Here is a 24,434-nt window from a genome sequence, read left to right as displayed (position 1 = left end):
GATTTGTGAATAAAACTATATTATGGATTGGTAATTATAAAGATTTGTAGAATATTTAAACGTGACAAAAAATTATTTTAATATTAAATTATGAAATTATATATGTTTAACGGGTTAATCGTAAAAACACCAAAAGATTGATCGTATAACTTACTAAACAAAAAAATTGTAAGAATCTAACATTCTTATATATCAAAATAAGTGTTAATCTCCTTTGACACCTCTTTTTTTTTTCGTCTCCTCCGTTGACACCTCTAAATGTGTAATTGACTAATTGAAATATTACAATATTATATTCTACGGGTTAAATCTAAAGATATTAAAAATTTAATTAATCATATAATTTTAATACTAAAAGTTTTATACACATTTAATATTGCTAAGTAAATAAATAAAATATGACCCCGCGGTATACCGCGGGTTAAATCCTAGTACTTTTAAGTAGGTATTAATCCATATTTAGCATGAGATGAATTTTGTTAAAGTAAGGTTAAGTTCAAAACCAGTAACGATCCAGTAATGATTATGTTATGTTTAAATAATTTGAAATATATGTTTCATCAATAATCTGAATGGTACAAATTTAGTCATTTGTGTAACTTATATTTGGATCCGCAATACACAAGTAGATAAATATTTATTTATATATATATATTAATGTTAGCTTTTTACAGTTTTAATTTAGTATTAAAATTCTATAATTTTAATTTTTGGTGTTTTTAGATTTAACATGTGGTACATGTTTAGTTTAGTATTATAATTATATTTTTTTTAGGTGTCAAAGAGATTAACAATTTTACATAACTCGTACTACATCGTGCTAATTCTAATTCTAACTATCAATAATATTTTTATCATTATAATGAAAACTCTTATAAAGGTTAAATATTTATAATATTTAGTGTGAAAAACTTTAAATTGATGAAGACGAAGAAAGCTGGGGTAAGTTGTATGTGACCTTTTAAATCGTATCAAATGAATTTTTTTTTTAATATCATCTCTATATCATTAGAATATGAAAGAATCTGCAATAAATTACAAAAAACAAAAAAAATTTGAAATTTTTTAAGAAGAGATTAGGATTTAGCAAGCCAAAACTTTCTTTCAGATCTCTTAACCCCAAACTTACCTCTTCATTAGGGCTGTAAGATTATGACCAATAAACTTTTACAAACCTTGTCTAATAAACTCTATCATTTTGCAATAGATGATTTTGGCTCTTGCTCTGGCCGTTATAATGCAAAAAGTTATTGTTACATCTCGTTATAACTAGTATTAGATATCATATAAGTACTTGAATGTAGGCAATAAAATTTCATCTTATAGTTGTCTGTTTATGCATATGAATTTGAAATATTCTTTATATCTAAGCAATTTTATGAAAAATAGATTTGTGCATGGTGATGCGTGATATTTTTGTACTGTCTGATTGTCAACTATACTTCGAAACTATACTCGTCTAGGTAACCATGTATTTTAGGGTTATTTGAGAAAAATGCAAGTTTAACTCTCTATATTTTTTTATTAACTATCATGATTGTCAGCTTACATCTATTTCAAAAAATTGGTGTGTTTTCTCTTCATGAGCATAGACTTATCTTACAACATTTTTATCTTTCATATTTTGATTTCTAAAGGTGATTACTATGTTTCTTTTCTTGAATATCTCGAATACTCATAACATTATGTTTAAATATTCAAGAAAACGTAATATTTTTCTAAAATTTTGTAAAATGTTTTTCATACAAATAAATTACAATAAACAATCTCTATATATATATAATTGGTTCTTACAAAAATTCGATTGCTTTCATATATTGTTTAAAAAAATTATTGTATTTTATGTTACATGAAATGATTAAATTTCTTTCAACTTTTTTTATTTATTTTTTTCATTACTAATGGCGAGGAATTTTTTTGGATAAAATATTTTTCATTTTACACAATATATATAATTCATAATTCTTTTGTATTCAACCGAAAAATATTTTTTCGAAATAAGAATTAATGGTAGAAAAAAATAAGTTCACCAAAATGTAGTTTTATTGGATTATGATTGATTGTTTGATTAACGATATAATTTTTTCAATATAAAGTTTTGAAATTTATCATGATATCATACTAAAACAAAGTTTACGCATTATGTGTGAAGATGACTCTTGATAATTTCTCTATTTAAAAGTTTTTATGATATTGAATAGATGCAACATGAATGGCCGAATTCTACAATATATTAGAGATGTAATAAATATTGAAACATTTGTAGGACATGAATATACATTAAACAAAAATATTAAGAAAGTATTATATATTGATGAGATGAATTGGTATGTTAATTATGTTTGTTTTATAGAAACTTCAGTTTTATCATACAAACTGTCAAGAATCATTCGCTAATTTGGAGATAATATCTACCATGTAAGTACTCGCATATAGGAAATAAAATATCATCTTAGATTTTTCATCGTTTATGCATATAATTTTGAAATATTCTCTATCTATAAACAATATTGTCAAAATATTAGATATTTGTATGGTGATGTATGACGTTTCTGCTATGGTTATTTAAGAAAAATGAAAGGCTAACTCTGTATGTCTTTATTAACTTTTAGAATTGTCAACTTAAATATATTTTAAAACTTTTGTATGGTAGTGATTAAATCATCATTGTGTATATTTTTTGTGTGGTAGTGATTAAACTTTTATGTGGTAGTGAATAAATTATTATTGTGTATGTTTTTTTGTGTGGTAGTGATTAAACTTATATGTGGTAGTGATTAAACTTTTGTGTGGTAGAATTGTCTTTATTTATATAAGTGATAGTGATTAAATTATCATTGTGTTTTTTTACTTGAATATGTCAAATACTCATAACATTATGTTTAAGTATTCAAGAAAATGACAATATTTTCTAAAAATTTGATGAATTGGTATTTCATACAAATAAATCACAATAATTTGCCGATGATTTATTATTGTTACTTGTTATTGTATGAATTGTTATTTGTTATTATATGAATTAATCAAATTATAACTATTTTATGGTTTTAAAGTATAGTGCATGTGGATTTCCCAATGTTGTTTCTTTCAAGGAATTAGGAGTTGCAAAGAAAACATCTTTGACCACCAAATGTCAAAAGAAGAATGTTCATGAGGTTTTTACGAAGGAAAGATCAGAAGATGGTCTCTTTTCCCTATACTCCAACGATTTATGCTCGTTTAACGTGGTGATATAGATTATCAAATAGAATTTTTTTTGCCATATCTCAAGGCTCGCTGTCTTAAGTACAACCATTGGAGAGATCTTCTACATGCTTATTTCACATTTAAGAATGTCACCGACAACACTGAAGAAGATACTACAATCTATGTGTATCCGAAATGATACACATACTCCATCAACAATGATGTTTTAGCATAAAAAAAATTCTACCACTTCATAGAAGAGAAAGAGCAAGAAGATGGAGAAAAAGCTAAGAATATAGGTGAAAAGGAAGGAACAAAATGAAGATAAAGAAGAGAAATTAAAGTTGTGATTAGGATAGATCTGTGCTAAGAAAAGAGAATAAGATAAATGATGCGTTAGATGAGAAAATATGCATCATTTTATTAACTTGATTATTCTTAATGTTGGAGATCATGTGTTGTGGAAGATTAACAACGTAAACGTACATCTGTTACGTGATCGAAATACAAATATTTTGTTTGTTTGTTTTTAGGATATGAATTTGAATTGCATTAATATATAGTGAGAGAGTTTGTAAAATATACAAAACTTTTAAGCAAAAGATATTTCTTGTGAATCTTATCCATGTACGCATTAGTTTGTTTTTCATATTACAATTAATACCACCTGTGCATTTCAGATTATGTCGGGGACATAACAAAAACCATGAAACGTTCCACAAAAAGTAAGAAATTGAACAAAATAACTGAAGAGGATTTAAAAAATAAATTAAAAGCATAGCATAAAAAAATTGCATATAAAGAAATTACAGAAAATATTTAGAAAAAATATAATAAATTACAGAATTAAAAGTGCAGAAATATAAAAGTATGGTAAACTACAGAAATATAAAAGAAAAAAATATATATAATAAACTGAAATATAATATAAGTTTCATAATTATAGAAATAAACTTAAAATGTTCATAAAGTAAGAAACAAACTTAAATTTCAATAAAGTAATCTTTCATCCGATTATTGAAAATAAAGTTTCATAAAACTTCGAAGTTCGTCACAATCATGCTATAAGCTCTACAAGCTTGTGGACATCATGGTTCGCTTCACCAGCTCTCGCAAAGCAACAAATCGCAGCATGAACCTTTCTTACCCTCCGGCCGTTGTTACGGTTAACCTTACTCAACACACGTTGCCGGCCAGCCCAGTTATGGACCTGCTGGTCGTTACTTGCCACGGTGACCAATAGGTTTTCCGAGCCATTTTTCACACCCATAAGTTAATTTATGATTTGACTTATGTTTAGTCTTATTATTAGGTTTTTAAGTTATTGCTAGCTAATTAAGTAAGATTCGGTTATTATATATGACTATGTGTTAGTTTTTTATCTCTCAAATAGTTGGTTTTTTTCTTATTATTATGTTGTTAAGTTTTCCTAGCTAATTAAGTAAGACTAGATATTGTACCCGCGCAATGCGCGAGATTTTAATTTAAAATCTCTTTTATTAATCTAATTTTTTGAGCATAAAATATAATCATTAAAATTTTAAAAATAAATATTTGAGCATAAATATAATCATTCTAATTTTAAAAGATAAATCTATATAAACACTAAACTTATTTACGAAGCGATATACAACATATATATTGTCGACGATAAATTTTCTTTGACAAATAAATAGTTTGATATATATCACGTGATAACAAAGATCTCTTAGAAAATTCGTGGTAAGAAAAAATGGTATCGACGACAATCTAATGATTCTTTATCTCTAAAATAGTTTTTTTCTTATTCATATTCCATGAAGATATTTTTTAAAAAGTTTTGACATTAATTATCGATTGTTGACCTAATTGTATATATTTTTTATGATTAAATGTTGATACAAACATAACATCATTCTATATAAAATGCAAATATACCAAGTTTCATGAATATTATTTAGTATAAAGGTACATCTATAATATCATGTTGCTAGAACAGGTTTAGTGAGCTTGTTATACCCATCGAAGCTAATGCAGCGTGTCATAAGAGAATTTTCGACTAAGTCATCAATGTGTCTATCTTATCTTACTTTCCATGATTACATGGCCAAATGGTTAAGCCCAAGTTGAAATCTAATAATTAATAATGTATCTCATGTACTTTTTCTAAGAACCCATTCATTTCACACAAAGAATGAGATCTCAAAAATTTTACCTTAGTCATGTGCATTATCTTTCTAAGTTTTAGAAATTTATTTTCAAACACTTTTAATTACTAATTCTTTCGTCAACTTCTATGAACCACTCATTGCCTCTCGACAACTACTTTATTTTCACCTCATATTGACTCATATATAATATATATTGAACTGTGAATTGATTTTCAAAACTTATCATAACTATTTTCTCTTTAATTACTATCTTTCAATACTCATTTTTTTGGGTTAAAAGCATTTGATTCTATTGATGAAGTATTAAACTAATTTTTTTTTTGATCATGTTATAAAGTTGTAGTTCCAGTACTTGAGAATATGCTACACAAATTACATATAATTTTTTAACGACTTACATATCATTTTTTTTATATATTTTGTTGTAGAACTCATGAGTTTTCATTCAGATAATCCATGTTGCTCATTTTGGCACTAAACGAACATCATTTCTCATTTTCATCCATATGAACAATTTGAATGAGCAAACGAACATGATCTATAATGTTCACGTTGTTGGTTTTCCAATCACACTTGATAATCGTCAAAGGAAAGTTGCCGGATGTTGATAGGACCGGTGGTGGTAAGACGGGTGGTGATAGTCCATTCGATATATATTTCTTATTCCTTGCCATGGCTGCATCAACAAAAATCTAAACACCCAAGGTTCTAGAAGAAGATCATGAAAAGAACATTTGTAGAATGCCCAAAAGTTTTTTTCCTTTTCGTTTTCGTCAAATGTAAGGATTAAGTAACGACCATAAAGAGAAATTTTCACGTGATGTACTTCAAAATATCATTATGAATATAACCTAATAAGAATTATGTATATTCAATATTTCCAACCTCCATAGCGTATTTCGAACACTTAACAATATACTTCATTAAATATCTCCAACCATTTAGAACGTACATAATACATACTTCGCATTAAATATCACCAACCATTCAGAACGTACATAACCTAGCTACTTCTCATTAAATATACCCAACCAACAAAAATGTGATTTACTTGATTGAAGAAAAAAATGTATAAGTAAATATGTAAGTAAATTTATTCAAACGAAATATGTAAGTAAAATATGAATGTATAAATAAATTAATGTAATGCATGGCCAACAAAAATTGGTATATATATATAATGAATTGGAACTTGTGTACGACAATAAATTTGATTTTCATACGGCTAGTATTTTATGCTTTTGATTATCTCATGTCGCATATCTCTTTTCCATAACCAATTAAAACTATTTGTGAACTGAGAAGGCTTAGAACTCTTCGGTAATCAACTACACATAAAAATATTAAATGATGAATTTCGTTATAATGCAAAAAGATATTGTTTAATCCCGTTATAACTAGTATTCGATATCAGATAAGTACTTGTATGTTGGAAACAAAATCTCACATTATAATTTTCTCTGTTTATGAGTTTGAAATATTCTCTTTATCTAAACAATTTCATCAGAAATAGATATATGCGAATACTCATAACATTATGATTAAATATTCAAGAAAACGTAATATTTTTCAAGAATTTGGTAAAACGTTTCTTAAACAAATAAATTACAATCAGCTATCTCTACATATATAATTGGTTCTTATAAAAATTTGATTGTTTTCATATATTTTTTCTTAAAATTCTTTTCTTTTATGTAACATGAAATGGTTAAATTTCTTTCAACTTTTTTTTTCTTTTTTTCATTAGTAATAACAAGGTAGTTTTTTTGGACCAAAATATATATCATCTTGCTTGATACTTTCTCGAACCTATATATACATTTTCAAAGTATATTTTTGAAAAAAAAAACTCTTAGCTTTCAAAATTATTTACAATGGAATGTCATTCCTTTCAATGTTAAAACTATCTTATTCTCAAAATATTTTCTAAATCGTGGCAATTAATTTTTTTTTTTTTTTGTCAAACAAAACTTTCATTCACTTAGGATCTAAAACTAAGATAATACAATTAGAATAAAGATACAAGCTCCATGAGTTTTCCAAAGGGAGGCCCACCTTTAAAAAGTTTGCAATGTTTGAAAAATCTGTCGAGGCGATAGAGGATTCGACCATGAAAACGGGCTTCGCGAAATCCTCGACAAACGGGTGGTCATAGACGGATCGCTCGATTAACACATACAAACTTTTAGAAAAGTGCTCCACGGAGGAGACTGCTGGATATAGAAGGTTGAAGAAGCTTTGGTAACCACTAACCACTTATCCATGGATCATAATGCCGTTCTTTTTCACTCTTTTGCTTTTATGAATATTCTCCCTAGGTGATTCTAAAGGCAGAGCTCTCAAGTTATAATTGTACCAACAAAGCAACAATGGTCGACTATGTTCTAATTGTTATCCTTGAACAACTGGTTCCATGAATCGACACCAACGCTTGCTAAAAATGGACAAAGAAGGGTTTTGATCAGACCTGGGCTTTTGCAAAAACACTTTATTGGGCCAAACACATGAAAGTGCCAAGAGAGAAGACATAATGGGCCGTAAAGGGAAAAGCCCATAACCGAAATCCCTAGTTTCCTTCCTTTTGACAGGGGCGATGAGGCGTTGTGTGTAGCGGCTGGGCGACGGCGAGCAGATGATCGGAGTTGAAAGAGACATCGCCAAAGGTTGTGGCACCGGAGAAGACAAAGGCGACAGACTGCGGTACCAATTGGAGAGAGTGACGGGAACCAAGACGGAAAGGGCTTGATGGATTAGGGTTAACCCTTCCGCCGCCATCTTCATCTCCGGTTCGAGCGTTGCTAAATTCTGGTGAGATCGGTGGTCGACGAGGCTCGCGAACCAACAAGACTCCATGGATCTAGACGCATGTGAAAGATTAAGCCCGAATTCAAGCATTTTTGCAAATTTGGCTTTGAGGGATCTCGCCAATAAGAAAGCGGGGTAAGTTTCATCGCAAGCATGTAGCAGATTAGATGACCAGCTGGGAGATAAGGTTCTGGAAAGCTTGATAAAATGATCTCCGACCACCAGAAACCAAAACAAAGGAAAAGTGTCATGGTGGTCGGGAAGGTTACAAAAGTTTGCGAAAAGCGTAACAGAGACAAGACAATGAGGGATGATTAGATACATCCCGAGACCGGCGAGCAAAGGCTCCAACGGCTTTGGAAAATAGATTCATGCGGCTGTCCTCTATTATTGCGCCTGAGAGGTTTTTGATTTTATCGTGGCATTTAATTAACTTTGTAGATTTTCGACTTTGTTACGATCTAATTTGTTACTATATTCTCTATTTTGTGATAGAGATCTAACAAATCACAAATAATTACTATCAAATATTGTTCTTTCTTACCAAAATTCCGATTTTGTTATTATATTATACGCTATGGATACAATTTAATGTAAACCAAATCGTTTTCCCTATAATTTTGATGTATAATATTTATAAAATCTTAACTATTCCAACAAATCTTCTAAGATATAATGAATATTATTAAACAATATCAACAAAAATATATGCAATACAACAATATATCTTAGAAACCAAATATTCGATAATTAAAAAATATTTCTAAATAGGATTGTTTAGCTCGATATTCTCGTTTACTGTTTTCTGAGGTCACATTTGTAAATTTTTTCACTCCGGATTGAGTAACCAATCGTGGAGTCATCTTTTAATTAATGTGTTTGATAAAAATATATATACATTTCCAAATATTTTCAATTAACCTTGATTTACAATATTTTTTCAAAATATTTCAAAATATTTGACATCTGAACCTAACAATCTCTACAATATTTCTCTATATATAGGAGATTTATTAACGTCGGAATTCATCACCCAAAGTTCTCTTTGTAATAGTTAATTATTTTTCTTCACATTTCTTTAGCAGTTAAGTATTTATATGTGAAGTGATGATAATGTTTTATATGGCAGTTAAGTATTTATATGTAAAGTGATGATAATGTTTTATATGAATCTCTATTATTGCTAAAACCATAAGAATCATGTTCATGTTAATACAAAAACATCGTTTATATATAAACAATCATTCTCTACCATCTTTTTATTTTCTTAGTGATAATTTTTTTAATGCATGCTCTATCATCATAAACGTGATTTTACTGCTAAAATCGATTGATTTGTTGTACGATTATATTTATTGATATTTTGCATTGTTTTTAATATATTATTATTGCTACCACTTTACAAATATGATACAAACAGTGCTAATATCGATATTTGTTTCTGTCGAAAAATTCAAATTTTAGATTGAGGAGTTTTAATTAAGTTTCATTTGTTGAACAATTATATATTCTTATCTATTTTTTGCTTTTACCCATCAAAGCAAGTGCAGCAAGCATAATTCTCGATTAAGGGTTTGATTGGTTCTCCCGCTAGCACCCTCCTAGCGGTTACTAGCGGTCGGTTGCGGTTGTTAGCGGTTGGTACCAATCATAGAAACCGCTCCGTACCGCTTCGAACCGCTCGAAATCGCTAAATTTCAAAAGCTCCTTCCCGCAAGCGTTTGCTGTTGCGGGCAGTAACTACAAGAAAACAAGCCTTTTGCGACTACTTTTTGTGACTCTTTTGTTGGTCGCAAATATTTGCGACGATATTGTTACCAGATAGTGACTCTTTAACGACTACATTAAAAGTAGACGCATATTTATCGCCAATTTACGACGCCAACAATTAGTCAGAGAATGGTCATAAATAAGCGACCCTTTTACGATACTTATGCAACCCTGTCGAAATCCAAAAAAATGTTTCGTGAAACTTCTTAATCGTCACAAAAGAGTCGTAAATTTACAACTAATTTGCCTCTCTTTGGAGACTCGTCCTGATTTAAAAATTGTAATTAGATCAAATCGAATGTTTAATATGTTAAGTAACCATATTTTGCATTGATTTTAACTAATACATTGAAAGATTAGTTGTTAATGTTTGAATTTTACATGTTTATAACTAAATCTTTGTAAAAACCTATCTTGTGGAAGATGTTCCATATAGTTTTAATCTTAATCTAAGTAAGTTTGAAAATAAACTTACCAAATCATTGTTTTGTCTCTTAAAATGAATGATATACTTCACAAATGGACTATGGAGTGTAACATAATCCTTATACCAATGTATTTATATCTTAAAGTTCACAAATCATAAATATTGATTTGTGACTCATACGCGAACGTCGCAAAAGCGTATCTCTTTGCGATTACTTTGCCACTGTCTAATGTTACAACTAATGTGCTACTCGTTTGTGACGACTTTGTTACCTATTTTGCGACCGTTCTGGTACTCTTTAGAGACTCGTTCTGTTTTAAAATTGAAATTGTATAAAATAGAATGTTTAATATGTTAAGTAACTATATTTTGCATTGATTTGAACTAATACATTGAAAGATTACTTGTTAATGTTTTAATTTTACATGTTTACAACTTAATCTTTGTAAAAACCTATCATGTGGAAGATGTTACATATAGTTTTAATCTTAATCTAAGTATGTTTGAAAATAAACTTACCAAATCATTGTTTTGCCTCTTAAAATGAATGATTTACTTCACAAATGGACTATGGAGTGTTACATAATCCTTATATCAATGTATTTAGATCTTAAAGTTCAAAAATCTTAAATGTTGATTTGTGACTCATACACGAACGTCGCAAAAGCGTATCTCTTTGCGATTAATTTGCCACTGTTTAATTTTACAACTAATGTGCTACTCTTTAGTGACAACTTTGTTACGTATTTTGCGACCATTCTGCCACAACATTATTATTTTTTACATTTGTTCTTGTTTGTGACTAACTTGCGACGACTTTTGCAACCCGTTATAGTTTTCAAAATCTTATTTTTCAACCCGTTATAGTTTGTGCAACCCGTTATAGTTTTCAAAATCTTATTTGTTTTAATCAAAACTTAACCCCAAAAAAAAAAAAAAATTAAATAAGATTTAGATTTACAAAATAGAAAGAATACACAACCAATAACTAAGATTTAATTTACAAAATAATAAAATCATGATCTTTAATTTAACATTTAGGGTATAGGGTTTGAGGTTTGAGATTTAGGGTATAGAGTTTAGAGTTTAGGGTATTGGGTATAAGAGTATATGATTTAATATATACATATATATTTTTAGTGTTATTAAAGAATATAAATATAAATTTACTAATGAATTTAACCACTTTCAAAATTCTAAACTCAAAACTCTAAGATTAAAACCTAAAATCCAACCCCTAAATTATGAATCATAACCTTTAAACTTGACATTGATACATAAAAATTAAAAGAAAAATTATAAAATCAAAATATAATTATTTTGCAAATGAATTTGATTATGAGATATATCATCAAATTATTTGTAAATAGATATATGAATATACTCTAGTTTATCTTTTATCACTTAATACTAAAAATTAATTTACTAATTAGAAAAAATAACAGAAGAAAAAACTATTAAAATACAAATAAACAGACTTGTTTCTGATTGGCTAATTCTTAAAGGTGAGGATCTCACCTCATTTGATATCCACCGTTGATAACAGTAAAATCAACGGACAGATTTACTTCTCTCACTTCTCTACCTCTAAACATCTTTATCTCCTCGTCTTCCTCGAGATTACACATCTCTACGAGATCTTTGGTATCCCTCCTCTCTCTTAGCCATGGCTGCTTTAGTGCTTTCACTTATACCTCTCGTCGTCCAGTTTCTCTCCGTTCGAATGGCATCTTTACCATCGGCTTCATTCAATGCTCGGCGGATGTTCGCCTTGTTACCGGAATCAGGAGGAGTGGGAGAACAATCCCTTGTGTCAACGACGAGGGTGAACATCGACGGACGCACATGACCGCCTCCACTACTTAGCCGAAACATGCCGTGAAAGTCACCACTAGGGTTGAAGACGAAAAAAGAAATCCGGCGACGGGAGAGTTCTAAAGAAGACGGTGGCGGAGCAAAAGGCTTGTACCGCGAGTGGACTGCCGGTTCTTACCCTCCATCGGGTAGGTTGCAGCCGGCAACTGGACTCGTCGGCAAACGAAATCCGGCTGAAGACTCGGGCGGCGGCTGAAGACTTGGGCGGCGGCTCTGTTACGTGTTTAGGGTTTTTTTTTGTGTGTTTTTAGCATCCGGTTCAACCAGGATTTTGTAACTGATTCAATTGTAACTCTTAACCATTCCCGGTTTGGGTGGTTTATTAATATATATATATATTTATTAATTTAAAAAAAATCTTGTCACGAAATAAATATATATATGAAAAATAAAATTAGTTTTAATTTCATTTTGTGTGATTTGTATAAATAAAATCATGGTCGCATTTACAACTATTTAGCGACTTTAAGTGTAGTCACTAAAACCCAGTTTTCTTGTAGTGAAATAGGTGTAGCTAATACGTCGTAAATTTACGACCCCTACAGTCCGTCTCTATCGCGTCACTAATCTGCGACCATCACAAGCAGTCTTAACAGCGTCACAAATTTGCGACGACAATGCGACCATTGTAATTAGCGACCATTTTTTAGCGACCAACGTGTGCAGTCGCAAAGAAGTCGCAAAACAGCAATTAGCGACCGTTTAAGGACTCGATTGGGGGTCGCAAAAGGCATGAGGTTGGATTTAAAAAAAAAAAAAATCAAACGTTTACTTATAATTATTATAATATATATTTATCATATATAAATCTTTCATGTTTGTATCACGTTTTCATCAGAAACCCTAATAATATTTTGAAACCCTATTTCTCTCAATGTCTTCCATCCAAACTGATGAAAATCAATAACCAAACGTAAGTATCATATATCCTTTTATTCATTCATCACCTCATGTGTAACTTTTTGAATATTTTTCATGGCATCGTTTTTTTTCTTTTCATTACGTATTGCTTTGCTTTTTGATTGAATATATGTTTCGATTTGTTTTCTCGAATAGAAACTCACTTGCTTTTTGATTGAACTCAACGTTATTTACAATTTGTCCCATTACTTGATGTTAAACGAGATGCATAAAGTACTATCTTGTTACAAAATTTATTTATTTTTGAATAATTATTTAGTACTTTATTTATGGTTTTAATTATTAAGCATGTTCAATTTTTCTAATATTATCATAATAATATATTGGTGTTTTTATTTCTTTTTTTTTGTAATATTTTTTATTTATTTTGGTCATTTTTTTATTTAACTGCTATCGCACCCGCTGGTTTACCAGTCATAAAACTCCCGCAAACGCACCCATTTTCAAACGCTAAACCAGTCGTTCAAAACGCTTGATAACGCTTGAAGCCGCAACCGCCCGCTTCCGCAAACTCCCGCAACCGCAACCGCAACTGCTGCGTTTAAACCAGTCAGGCCCTAAGTTATCAATGTGTCTATCTTATCTCACTTTCCATGATTACATGATCAAACGGTAAAGTCCAACTTTGAATCTAATAATCTGTTTCATAATGTATATTATGTATTTTTCTAAGAACTCATTCGTTTCACATAATGAATGAGATCTCATAGAATTTACCTTAGTCATATGCATTATCTTTCTAAGTTTTAGAAATTTATTTTTACACACTTTTAATAATGGGAGAGTTTTCTCTCCTCTTAATGTGTCCACATCATCATGTTAAACATCTAATTAAATAAAGCCATGTCATTACTCAATATTTTCATAGTATTACTAATAAAAATTTCATAGTATTACTTTTAAAATTTTAAAATTTGATTTATTATATTTAATTCGTTTTTACAAAATTTACTTTGTATCTAAATTTCGGTTTGGTTTTCCAAATTGAAATTCGGTCGGTCCGGTTTTCACTCACACACATCATGTTGTTATTTAAGTTAACGCAAGAACTCCCTGCCGTTTTAAGCCGCTCGCTTCTTTGGGTAGAAAAGAGGCGGGAAAATTAGATAAACCCTAAAAGAGATAAAGAACTGGAATTGAGAGAGCGAGAGAGAAGAAGGAGAGAGTGAAAGAGATGAGTCATAATCATCATCATCAAGCTGTTGATAATCTGATAAATGTTTTCGCGAGAGCTTCTCATGATCTTACTGTTGTTCATTCCAAGCTCGACAAGGAGTTTCAGCAGCTTTATCCTGATAATGTAAGCAAAATTCGATTCCAGTCTAAAATCTGAAATTACGAATTTCTTAAAGTTCAATACTTTGAATCGTAGGCGAATCCGATGAAGCTGATTCAGAGAATCAAGAAGTTGCAGGAAGATGTGACTCTTCTTAAAGACCAATGTCTTGAGCTATTGTCCGCCAAACAGGTTCGTGTCTCGAAACGGTTATTTGAATAAGCTTTGGTTTAGATCGATTAATGATTCCAAGTTGTTAAATCTCTGTAATTTGAACCAAAGGATGAGTTTTTATCGATTGCTAAGAAGAAAGGTTACTGCAATCAAGGGTTTAGATCTGCTAAGGTTTTGTAACATCTGATTCTGATAGTTATAGAAGTGATTTGTGTATTTGTTGTAACAGGATTTGATAGATAAGGCACAGACTACACTTGTTGGAAATTGCAACCTTATTCAGAAAATGAATGTATCTTTGGGAGAATCAACAAATGGTGAGGCCGATGATGCATTGGCTGATTTTAATCAGGTTCGCGCTCTTTTTCTTCATTGGTAATGCAATCTAGCGTCTTTTTGGCTTGAAATGTTTGTCATATTGTTCAGTGCTTTGACGAGCTAGTGCAATATCCTAGTGATACTATTTAGATAATGGCAAGAACATTGAGATAATGAGTCTTAAAAAACACTTTCCGTGTTTCCTTAGCTTTTCGTTTCTTGTTTGTCAACAGATCATCGACGAGTGGACAATGCAAGTTAGATCCAGAGCAGGTATTGCTCATTTAAAAGAAACTGTGATATGTATTGCAATTCTTGCAGATCAAGCTCTTGAATCTGCTGTAGTGTTTGTGTTATATTCCTAAATGATGCTTCTCTTGTTTCTGATGCAGTGGGAGAGATAGAGGAGGCAGATAAAGAAGACATCAATAAGATGCTTTTCTCAGCTATTGTTCATACCAATTGAGGATGTTCATGTTTATGGTTATGTTCAGACCAAAATCTGCATAAAATCGAAATTGTGCTTTAGATTTTGTATCTAAGATCATTACATAATTTTACAATCCCTTACAGAAACTATATTTCTATTGTGCTAAAAACTTGGTTTTATCTTGGTCTTGTTTGGCTTGAAAGAGAGACACATTGGCTTAAAAATTAGCCGAAGGACGGAGCTTTCTAACAAGCCATTTCCTACGTAATGAGACATCCAAAGCCAAGAATATCTTTGCTTTCCTCTCGTCTTCCAAAAGATCACAAGCATCCAGTAGAAGTTCATCATCCATGTCAGGCAAAGCTTGCAATGCATCAAGGGCACTTCCTATTCTTGAGTACATTTCGTTCGGAGGCATGGGCTTGGTACAATCATTGTCACCATCTGTTTCACACAAAGACTTCCTCATCTCTACTCCGGTTTTCTGAGCCTTACATACAACTAGCCCCAAAGGTGGAGTTATTGGGTTGGTTCGCTTATTCTGCTGCTTGTGGAGTGAACTCAAGTCATCAACTATTTCCATCTCATTGCCATAATTTTCCAACTCGATCATGAGATTCTCACAATTGAAACTTTCTTGGGAGAGATGGTCATTTAGCTTGCACAAATTGCCGTAACTATCCAATGTTTTACCTTTGTATATGGTTGCATCTGGATGCTCCTACAAAATCAGACACTAATCACTTAGAATGACTTTATAAGAAAACATCTGTATAGTGTTCAGTTTAATATTTTTACCTTGATATATGCTTCCCAATATTCATCTTCTGCAACAATGGTTTGCTTCTCTTCATCCCAAGTAAAGCCATCAAGGTTGAGGATATTGTTGATGTCGTCACGCTCTTTCATCATCAATATGTAACGATTCTCCAACATGAACATGTCAGTCTCCAACCCGAACTTTGCATTGAAGGATTCTGCCATGTCAGCCCAAGCTTGCTCTGTGAATGTCTCACCAATCTTATTTCCTCTATTCACCTGCTCTAGCATAAGATCAATAAGACAGCGGTCCATGACCCGTGTCCATTCTATACAGGGAGGACCGATATTACTACAGGTGTAATCATTTTTCTCATTGCTGGTATAAACCACCATCTGGATACCGTGAGTTTCTCCCAGAGTATCTTTAAATACATCTGTGCTTCCACTTTCTGAGAAGGATTCATTACATACAAAAGGATCATTTGTCAATCGCGTCTATATCGCAAGTCTCACATTCACAGCTTAATGAATCAAAAGGAGATGGAGAGCACAACGTTACAACTATAAAACTTAGATAGAGCCAATATAATCAGATTAGCTTTACCTTTTATCGAATCTCAAAGACAATGCTAAAGAGAAGCTTACCGATCATCTGCACAGTTTCTGCCGGTATGGGATCAAAAGCTTGAGCCAAACGTGTGTATCTCCCATCCGACGTTTCCTTCCCAAAAATGAAGCAAAGATTTGGATAGCTTGGAATAGTTTTAACTCGATATGATCTAGCTTCTGGATGTGCCTGCACATGCTTCATTTGTAAGCAAGCATAACCATATAACTGAGATCTTTAAAAGAAAAGAATGTGGCATGCCTGTATATAGGTATTCCAAGTATCATCATCTGCAAGCACCATATCTCTTCTTGTATCCCATGAGAAGCCATTTTGCTCGAGAAGAAACTTTATGTCGTTGTACAGCCTCCTCAAGTGTTTGTACCGATTCTTTAGAACGTCTTTGTTGTGTTGAGACCCGAATTTGGTATTGAAAGCTGTAACCATTTCATTCCAAGCACTCGTTATGAAAGTCTGCCCTACTCTATTCCCATTGTTCACTTGGTCCACTAATAACTCAATTAGATAGTAGTCCATTGGCGGAGTCCAAAATGTCCTTGTCCGGTCAGAATTATGCACTTGGTTGGCCTTAGTCTCACCTGCAGAAGTAAAATTTAGGCATCTATCAGAATCGGATTAATCGAAAACGATTTAAGTCACTTGTTTGGGCAGCCGAACCATCATCTCTGTGATCTTTGCCTTGGACTGGATGAGGCATAGTCCCTTGCTCAGCTGGACAGGCAAATATTGTGTCCAAATCGTTGTAACTCGGTAAAGATTTCATCCTATACGTTCTCGCAAGTGGGTGGTCCTGTCTCATCACATCTAGATTCAAACTAATGGAATGAAGATCAAAAGATTATTCAAGTTAGGAACTAATAGCCTAAGAATTCAAACCTTGATGTAAGAATCCCAAAAGGCATCATCCGCAGCTATCATTAGCTGAGTTTCATCCCACGAAAACCCGTCTTCTTTTAAAATAGCTTCCATATCCTTATAGTACTTCAACAACTTATTGTACCGGTGCCTTAAAACCCTTTTCCCATATTGACCACTAAATCTAGCATTAAACAAAACAAGCATATCTGTCCATGCTTGTTTACTAAAAGCATTACCAGTCTTGTTACCTCTTCCAATTTGATCAACCATAATCTCAATAAAGTATTGATCCATTTCCGTAGTCCACTCAGTTTTCGAGCTTTCTTTACCCGATATAACAACACTTCCACTACTTTCACCTACAAAAAAAACCCACATTGTAACTAACCAATCCAACAACTAAGTATGCATAAACAAAAGAACAAAAAAACACACCATTGATCTCATCTTCAACCTCTAAATCATGACTTGACATACTATATCTCCCATCAGCAACCGTATACCCATAAATCAAACACAAATCACTAAAATTCAACACCGGTTTCGTCTTATAAACACGCGCCTCCGGATGAGCCTATAAAAACCACAAACCACCAGTCAAAATCATATAAACCAAATCCAAACTAAAACATAGAAAAATCTGATTTTTTAAACCTTAAGATACAAACTCCATAAGCTCTCATCACCAATCACAGTTTGATGAGTCTGATCCCAAACAAAACCACCATGATCAAGAAGACACTTGACATCATTATACTGTTTCCAAAGATTCGTATACCGGCTTTTCAACACGTCTTTATCGTACTGTGACCCGAATTTAGAATTGAAAACACTAAGCATCTCGTTCCAAGCTTGCTTGTTGAAAGTGTGACCGGTTCTGTTTCCTCTGTGTAAATGCTCTAACATAAGATCTATAAAGAATCGTTCCATTGTTGGAGTCCAATACGTTCTTGTTCGATCATTGCAAGTGATTTGACCACTCATCTTATTCTTAGCTCTCTCCTCTAAGCAAAACGAAGACGAAGACGATGAGAGTAAGAAACAGAGTACCGTTAGCGGTTACAGTTGCACGCGGCGGAGAGAGGGAGAGAGATTGGGCGGAGTTTGGGAGAGAGAGTAAACCTAATCCTGAATTACGACATTATCTGTTTGGCTTTACTGTTTCGTCTCTCTCTACTTCTGGTTTTTATATAGTATGGGCCTTTTGTTTTATTGGGTCAGTGAGCCTTTCTTTAATTTATAAGGGCCTTATTAGATCCATTTTAAACATATATTTTTAATTGAAAATAAAATTATAAATTATAAATTAAATTAAACAATGTACGAATAAATAGTATCAAAATAACTCACCAAAAAAATAAAAAAAAATAATATCAAAATATGTGTATCCTACTATCCTTAGATTCCTTACTATAATTAAGCCATTGGTGTAAAGACTCAATAATAGACAGAGAATATGCATCAGTTGAGTGTTCAAGAAAGCGTTTGGCGCTAAGCGGGCGGTGACCAATGCCTAGCGCCTAAAACGTTTAATCGGGGACTAGGCAATTTTAGACGGTTTAGGCGTTTACAACATAACACATTAGAAATATGATATTATAGCTAAAAATCATATAAAACTATCTATTATAAAATAAAAATATTAAATTGTAAACAAAAGTTAAAAAATAATATTTATTTAATTCATATCAAACAATATATATGAAGTTAAAACTTATAATTTAAATATTTATGTAGTTGGAAATTAGAAAAATACACTGAAACAAAACTTATGCGATTTTAGACATCCGAAACAGTCGTCTAGGCGTCACAAGGGCGTCTAGCGCCTAGGCGGGGTCTAAGCGACCGCCTTTTAGAACATGAGACAAAGAGAAATTAACCATCTCTCATGATATATTTAATATGGGAGAAGATGACTTTTATTGTTCAAGATATTGTTGGAGATTTCGATGAACAACTTGAGCTATAGATTCCGGTTTAGTTCCGGTTTAATAAAATAGTACCCCTTAGCCGATGATGATTACATGATTCATACAACAGCTTCAATCTCTATACTATTAAAAGAGAAGTACAAATTGAATTCATTTTGAATTGGGTCGGGTTAAATTGAAAAATTAACACAAATTGACCCGAAATTAAAGCAAATGGATCTTTGAGTATAATTAACTTTTTTAAACTGACCCAAAATTAAACCTCGACTAATAACGGATACTATTGTTTCGCAATAAATACAATCGGATACCGATTAGAAAATTAAATATTTAAACAATCAAAACAATCTCGACTTATATGGTATCTTCTTAATTACTTGATTAACCATTAAATGCATATACTAATAAAGTATTCCTTTAAATTATACCATTAACAAGCAAATCTACCGTAAGATCTTTAAATATGGATACTAATAATGTGGATTTTATATTGCCAACAATATAAACCAATATTTTCCAAAACCTATTTCGCTAAGATGATTTTTAGAATTATTCAACAAGATGATAAATATTTATTAAATTTTGTGAATCATCAAAAATAATAATTAATTTTTAATCATTATATTTCACCTTTCAAAGTTTCAATCTCTCATCTAACAAATAAGATACAGGTTCTATTATTCCTATGTCCAAACTCTATTTTGTTGTATGACTAAATAATATTCCCATTAGAGCTGTCAAAGCGAGTTGATTCGTCCCGTTAAGCCCGTTTTGTGATAGGCAAAATATATTTTGACATATAGTTAGTCGGTCCACACGACCCGCGGGTAGCATATATGAAACACAAACCCGTCCCGCAAATGTATGCTGATTTGCGGGGTTGTCCGTGGATTTTGTTTAATTAATTTTAAAGTAACGTAAATTTAAAATACTACTAAAATAAATAAATAAAAGAAAATTTAGAGAAAATAATTTTATATATCATTATATTTATAAATATTATAATTTCATTTATTAAAAGTTTTTTAAATTACCAAATATTGAATAAATTATATTTTTATCAATAAATACTAACATGCGGGCTGATCCGCCAACCCGGGGACGAAAACCGATTAAAACCTATGATCCACTGCGAATCAATCCATGTGGCCCGTTTATTTACGGGTTTAATATATTTTCCCAAATCTGTCCCATAGTGAGATGATTTGGGCTCGACCCACGGTTTTTGACCTATTTTGACTGCTCTAGTTCCTCTGAATCGACTAATTTTAGAATTCTAAAACATAAAATTCCATTTTGTAATCATAATTAATATGATCGGTTTAATTATAAACAATTTAACATTTTCTCTATAATTCGTTATTATGAATATTTATATGTACACTACACGATTCGCTCTACTTAAAACACGCACAATATTAAAATCAATGTATGTAAACCACTATTCTCCCGCGGTGGACCGCGGGTCCGATCCTAGTTATGTTGGTAAAATCTTGAATTACAAACATTTTGGTTAAGTTAATTTTTTAAAAAATTTCGTTTTTGACTTTTTAAGAAGGAAAGCAATTGAAAAAATTGCAACATAACAATTTTGGGCTTAGGCCCATCAAACCAACCTAGGTCTTTCTTCCTCATACCGAAAAGACAACACTGCAGGAGTGAGAGAGCGAAAGAGGAAGTGAGAGAGCGATTCTTCTTCTACTGAAGATTTCTCTCGGCTTCGAAAGGTTAGGGGTTCTCTCGATTCTTCGTTCGTTTACAAGTTTGGAATCTGAATGCTATAGCTATTTCTCATTGTCTTCCTTACCATCTCTGTTTCTTCTGCTTGTTCAAATCTACACCTGCAGATTTGTGAAACTTGTTAAAAAGCAAAGCTTTTAACTTCTTTGTGAAAATTCATATGGACGACAGCTTTACTCAGTTGACTGATGATTTGCTCATCAAAATCTTGTCCTTTGTCCCAATCAAAGATGCCGTTACTACGAGCCTTTTGTCTAAAAGATGGCTGTCTCTTTGGACATTGTTGCCACGGCTTAACTTTGAAGATCGCTGGGTGGATGATCACCATTCGAATAGAATTCTACGCACGTTGTCTTCGGATTTCATCTTTCCCACGTTGCTGTTGCAGATCGAGTTTTGGGTTCGATTTGCAGTTGATCGTTTTGTGCGTTGTCTGAAGATAGATTTTAGCTATCTCGATTACCATTGCCTTATAAGATTGCCGAGTATACTGTTTAGATGTGAAACACTCGAGACCTTGAAACTCATCAATGTGACTTTTTTGGAAGTTCCTTCTCGTGTTAGCTTTCATTCCCTCAAGAAGTTGATGCTTATGTCTGTGAGGTACCCAGACGAGGAATCTTTCATCAGGCTTATCTCCGCTTCCCCTGTGCTTGAAGATTTGTGGGTAGACTGTTGTAAGGACGACAATGTGGAGACTTTCACCATTGATGTGCCTTCCCTTTTGAGTTTAACCGTTTGGAACAATAGTGAGGATCATTATAAGCGGTTTGTTATACATTCTCATTCTTTGAACAAGTTGGATATTGTAGAGAAGCAGGGTGAAGTTAATTTGATCAGTGATATGCCCGAGCAGAGTGAATTACCCTGTAGATTTTTGAAACTAACCTAATGACTATCGTTGTTTTGAGTAGGCCTGGGCAAAAAACCCGGACCCGATACCCGAACCGATACCCGGACCGAAAAAATCGGGTTGGGGCGGGTTAGGGTATTAGAAAATTACCTCATTGGGTAGAGTATTGGATTACCCGTGGGTATCAGGTCGGGTCGGGGATTACCCGTTACCCATTTAGGGTACCCACAAATCCGAAGAAATACACATGTTTATATATGTATATAGATAATTAGATATATAGTCTTATATAGTTATATACTTATATGTATGTCCTAGGTTTTAGGTTTTGTGACTTTTGACATTTGAGTTTATATATGTATATAGATAATTAGATATATAGTCTTATATAGTTATATACTTATATATATACTTATATATATGCAATACACATATGTTTATATATGTATATAGATAATTAGAATCTACTCTTAACACTTAAGAGTGAAATAGTCATCTTTGTTATTTTGGATTGGATTTAGTATTTAAATGTCATGTTTGATGTTCTATTTTCTTTATTTGATCATTTGAGTATGTAAAGTGATTTTAAACTTCGGGTATTACCCAAACCGACCCGAACCCGACAATACCCGAACCGGACCGGAACCGAAACCATAAGAATACCCGAATGGACCATAAATTCATTACCCATTCAACCCGAACGGGTTTTACCCGAACCCGAACGGGTTACCCATATGCCCAGGCCTAGTTTTGAGGGTTAACAATTGAAAAGAAAAGCCCTTGTTTGTTATTGTCCCTATGCTTTAGTGTCTACAACTTTCCAAGAAAGTATTTAACCTAATCTTTTCCTGATTGTCACTTTATCAATTAATGAGGGGTGAAACTGTAGATCTGACTTTGGGTGCATTTGATTATCATAATTTTGAATACTGTCATTTGCATATATCGACATGAGTTCTTACTTCTACAAGTCTTCTCCTTTCCTGCCCTTTTAGTGAAGTTCCATGTTGCGATTAGGAGAGCTCTAAAACAAGAAGAATAGAATTGTGTCACATTTCCCAATATACCAACCAAAATTTTGATTTTAGTGTCAAAAGATTTTAAAGAAAGTTGGACAAAAAGTTTAAACAGTTTATGATTTGTTGATAATAGAGTCACATGTTTCAGGATGACTATGGACAAGGAAACAAATACAAAGGCCTCAAAAGACAAAGAAAATGTACTAATGATCTTGAAAATTTAAAAACAGAGTACAAACAGAAGAGATGAAAATAGAGTTTCATGTCGAAGCTTGAGTTTTCAGCCGCATCCGTTTGGGGTCTTTCTGTTCCACATGAATGATAGGATTGCTGTTGAGGATTCCACTTTCTTTGGCTTCCATGGAACATCTTTTGTATGGTTTGAAACCTGTTGTTCTTCCTCTACTTATTAGCTTTGAAGCATCCAATCCGATTCTGAGAAATCCTGTGTTTCTCTTCTCCTCTTGATCATCACAGGAGTTAACTGAGCTGTGAAGTTAAGATCAAGTGCCATTGGGTATATTTGTTGTTGTTGTTGTTGTTGTTGTTGTTGTTGTTGTTGTTGTTGTTGTTCCTCCTCTCCGTGTTCTTCTCGATATGTAAAACATTGCGGTACTACCTCTTTGGAGAAGAGATCTTGGAAGAAATTCGACCCTGAATGTACGATATTTGGTTTCAACAGACTAGTATGAGAAAAGGATTTGAAATAAAAGGAAGTTAATATTTAGTCCAAGTACCTCGTCAGACACAGACTTCCATGGATCGGTTATATTAGAGCTGATTATAATACGACGTGCATTGGACTCTGAAGTTTGAGGATTATTAGTGTCGTCATTCATTTCTTTCACCTCACCATTGGTTCCATCCTCTTGCCTCTCTGATGCATCTGCCTCAACATCATCACTACTCGAGGGAGTGTTTGAAAACCGGTCAGGCGGTCAACTTCTTGTGTTTCTCTTCTCCTCTTGACCACTCATCTTCTTAGCTCTCTCCTCTAAGTACAACAAAGAAGAAGATGAGAGTAAGAAACAGAGTACCGTTAGCCGGTTACAGTTGCACGCGCGGAGAGAGATTGGGCAGAGTTTGGAGAGAGAGTAAACCTAATCCTGAATTACGACATATCTGTTTGGCTCCACTAATTTTGTCTCTCTCTCTCGTTTTTATATTAGTATGGGCCTTTTGTTTTATTGGGTCAGTGAGCCTTTCTTTAATTTGTAAGGGCCTTATCAGATCCATTATAAACATATATTTTTGATAAGTATAAATAGATGTTCAAAGCAGTTGACTAGACTTGATCCACTCGGCCTGACA

At 32.4% G+C, this 24,434-nt stretch overlaps 4 protein-coding genes across 5 annotated transcripts; 2 read left to right on the top strand and 2 right to left on the bottom strand.

Moving 5' to 3' along the window:
- Positions 1 to 7,225: 7,225 nt before the first annotated feature.
- On the bottom strand, positions 7,226 to 8,504 carry LOC9316712. The gene has a single exon (XM_002878767.2). The coding sequence runs from the start codon at positions 8,463 to 8,465 to the stop codon at positions 7,728 to 7,730; it is 738 nt and encodes a 245-aa protein (XP_002878813.2). The 5' UTR covers positions 8,466 to 8,504; the 3' UTR covers positions 7,226 to 7,727.
- A 5,741-nt stretch (positions 8,505 to 14,245) lies between these two features.
- Positions 14,246 to 15,513, top strand: LOC9314880. The gene is made up of 5 exons (XM_021029760.1): positions 14,246 to 14,434; positions 14,507 to 14,602; positions 14,814 to 14,936; positions 15,136 to 15,175; positions 15,295 to 15,513. The coding sequence occupies exons 1-5, from the start codon at positions 14,309 to 14,311 to the stop codon at positions 15,366 to 15,368; spliced, it is 459 nt and encodes a 152-aa protein (XP_020885419.1). The 5' UTR covers positions 14,246 to 14,308; the 3' UTR covers positions 15,369 to 15,513.
- Positions 15,328 to 18,747, bottom strand: LOC110229476 (L10-interacting MYB domain-containing protein). 2 transcript variants are annotated; one of them, XM_021029758.1, is made up of 8 exons: positions 18,235 to 18,747; positions 18,016 to 18,154; positions 17,599 to 17,939; positions 17,362 to 17,512; positions 16,963 to 17,300; positions 16,740 to 16,890; positions 16,131 to 16,543; positions 15,328 to 16,053 (listed from the first exon to the last, which is right to left on the bottom strand). In XM_021029758.1, the coding sequence occupies exons 1-8, from the start codon at positions 18,562 to 18,564 to the stop codon at positions 15,550 to 15,552; spliced, it is 2,367 nt and encodes a 788-aa protein (XP_020885417.1). In that variant the 5' UTR covers positions 18,565 to 18,747; the 3' UTR covers positions 15,328 to 15,549. The 2 variants fall into 2 exon arrangements, with proteins under 2 accessions (XP_020885417.1, XP_020885418.1); XM_021029759.1 differs by having other exon boundaries at positions 17,380 to 17,512.
- Positions 18,748 to 21,156: 2,409 nt separating this feature from the next.
- Positions 21,157 to 22,350, top strand: LOC110229408 (F-box/FBD/LRR-repeat protein At5g56420-like). Its single transcript, XM_021029502.1, has 2 exons — positions 21,157 to 21,238; positions 21,359 to 22,350. The coding sequence occupies exon 2, from the start codon at positions 21,412 to 21,414 to the stop codon at positions 22,141 to 22,143; it is 732 nt and encodes a 243-aa protein (XP_020885161.1). The 5' UTR covers positions 21,157 to 21,238; positions 21,359 to 21,411; the 3' UTR covers positions 22,144 to 22,350.
- The last annotated feature ends 2,084 nt before the right edge of the window (positions 22,351 to 24,434 follow it).

The sequence above is a fragment of the Arabidopsis lyrata genome, assembly GCF_000004255.2.
Source record: "Arabidopsis lyrata subsp. lyrata unplaced genomic scaffold ARALYscaffold_4, whole genome shotgun sequence".
Classification (NCBI taxonomy): Eukaryota; Viridiplantae; Streptophyta; class Magnoliopsida; order Brassicales; family Brassicaceae; genus Arabidopsis; species Arabidopsis lyrata.
This window is presented reverse-complemented; position numbering and strand designations above follow the sequence as displayed.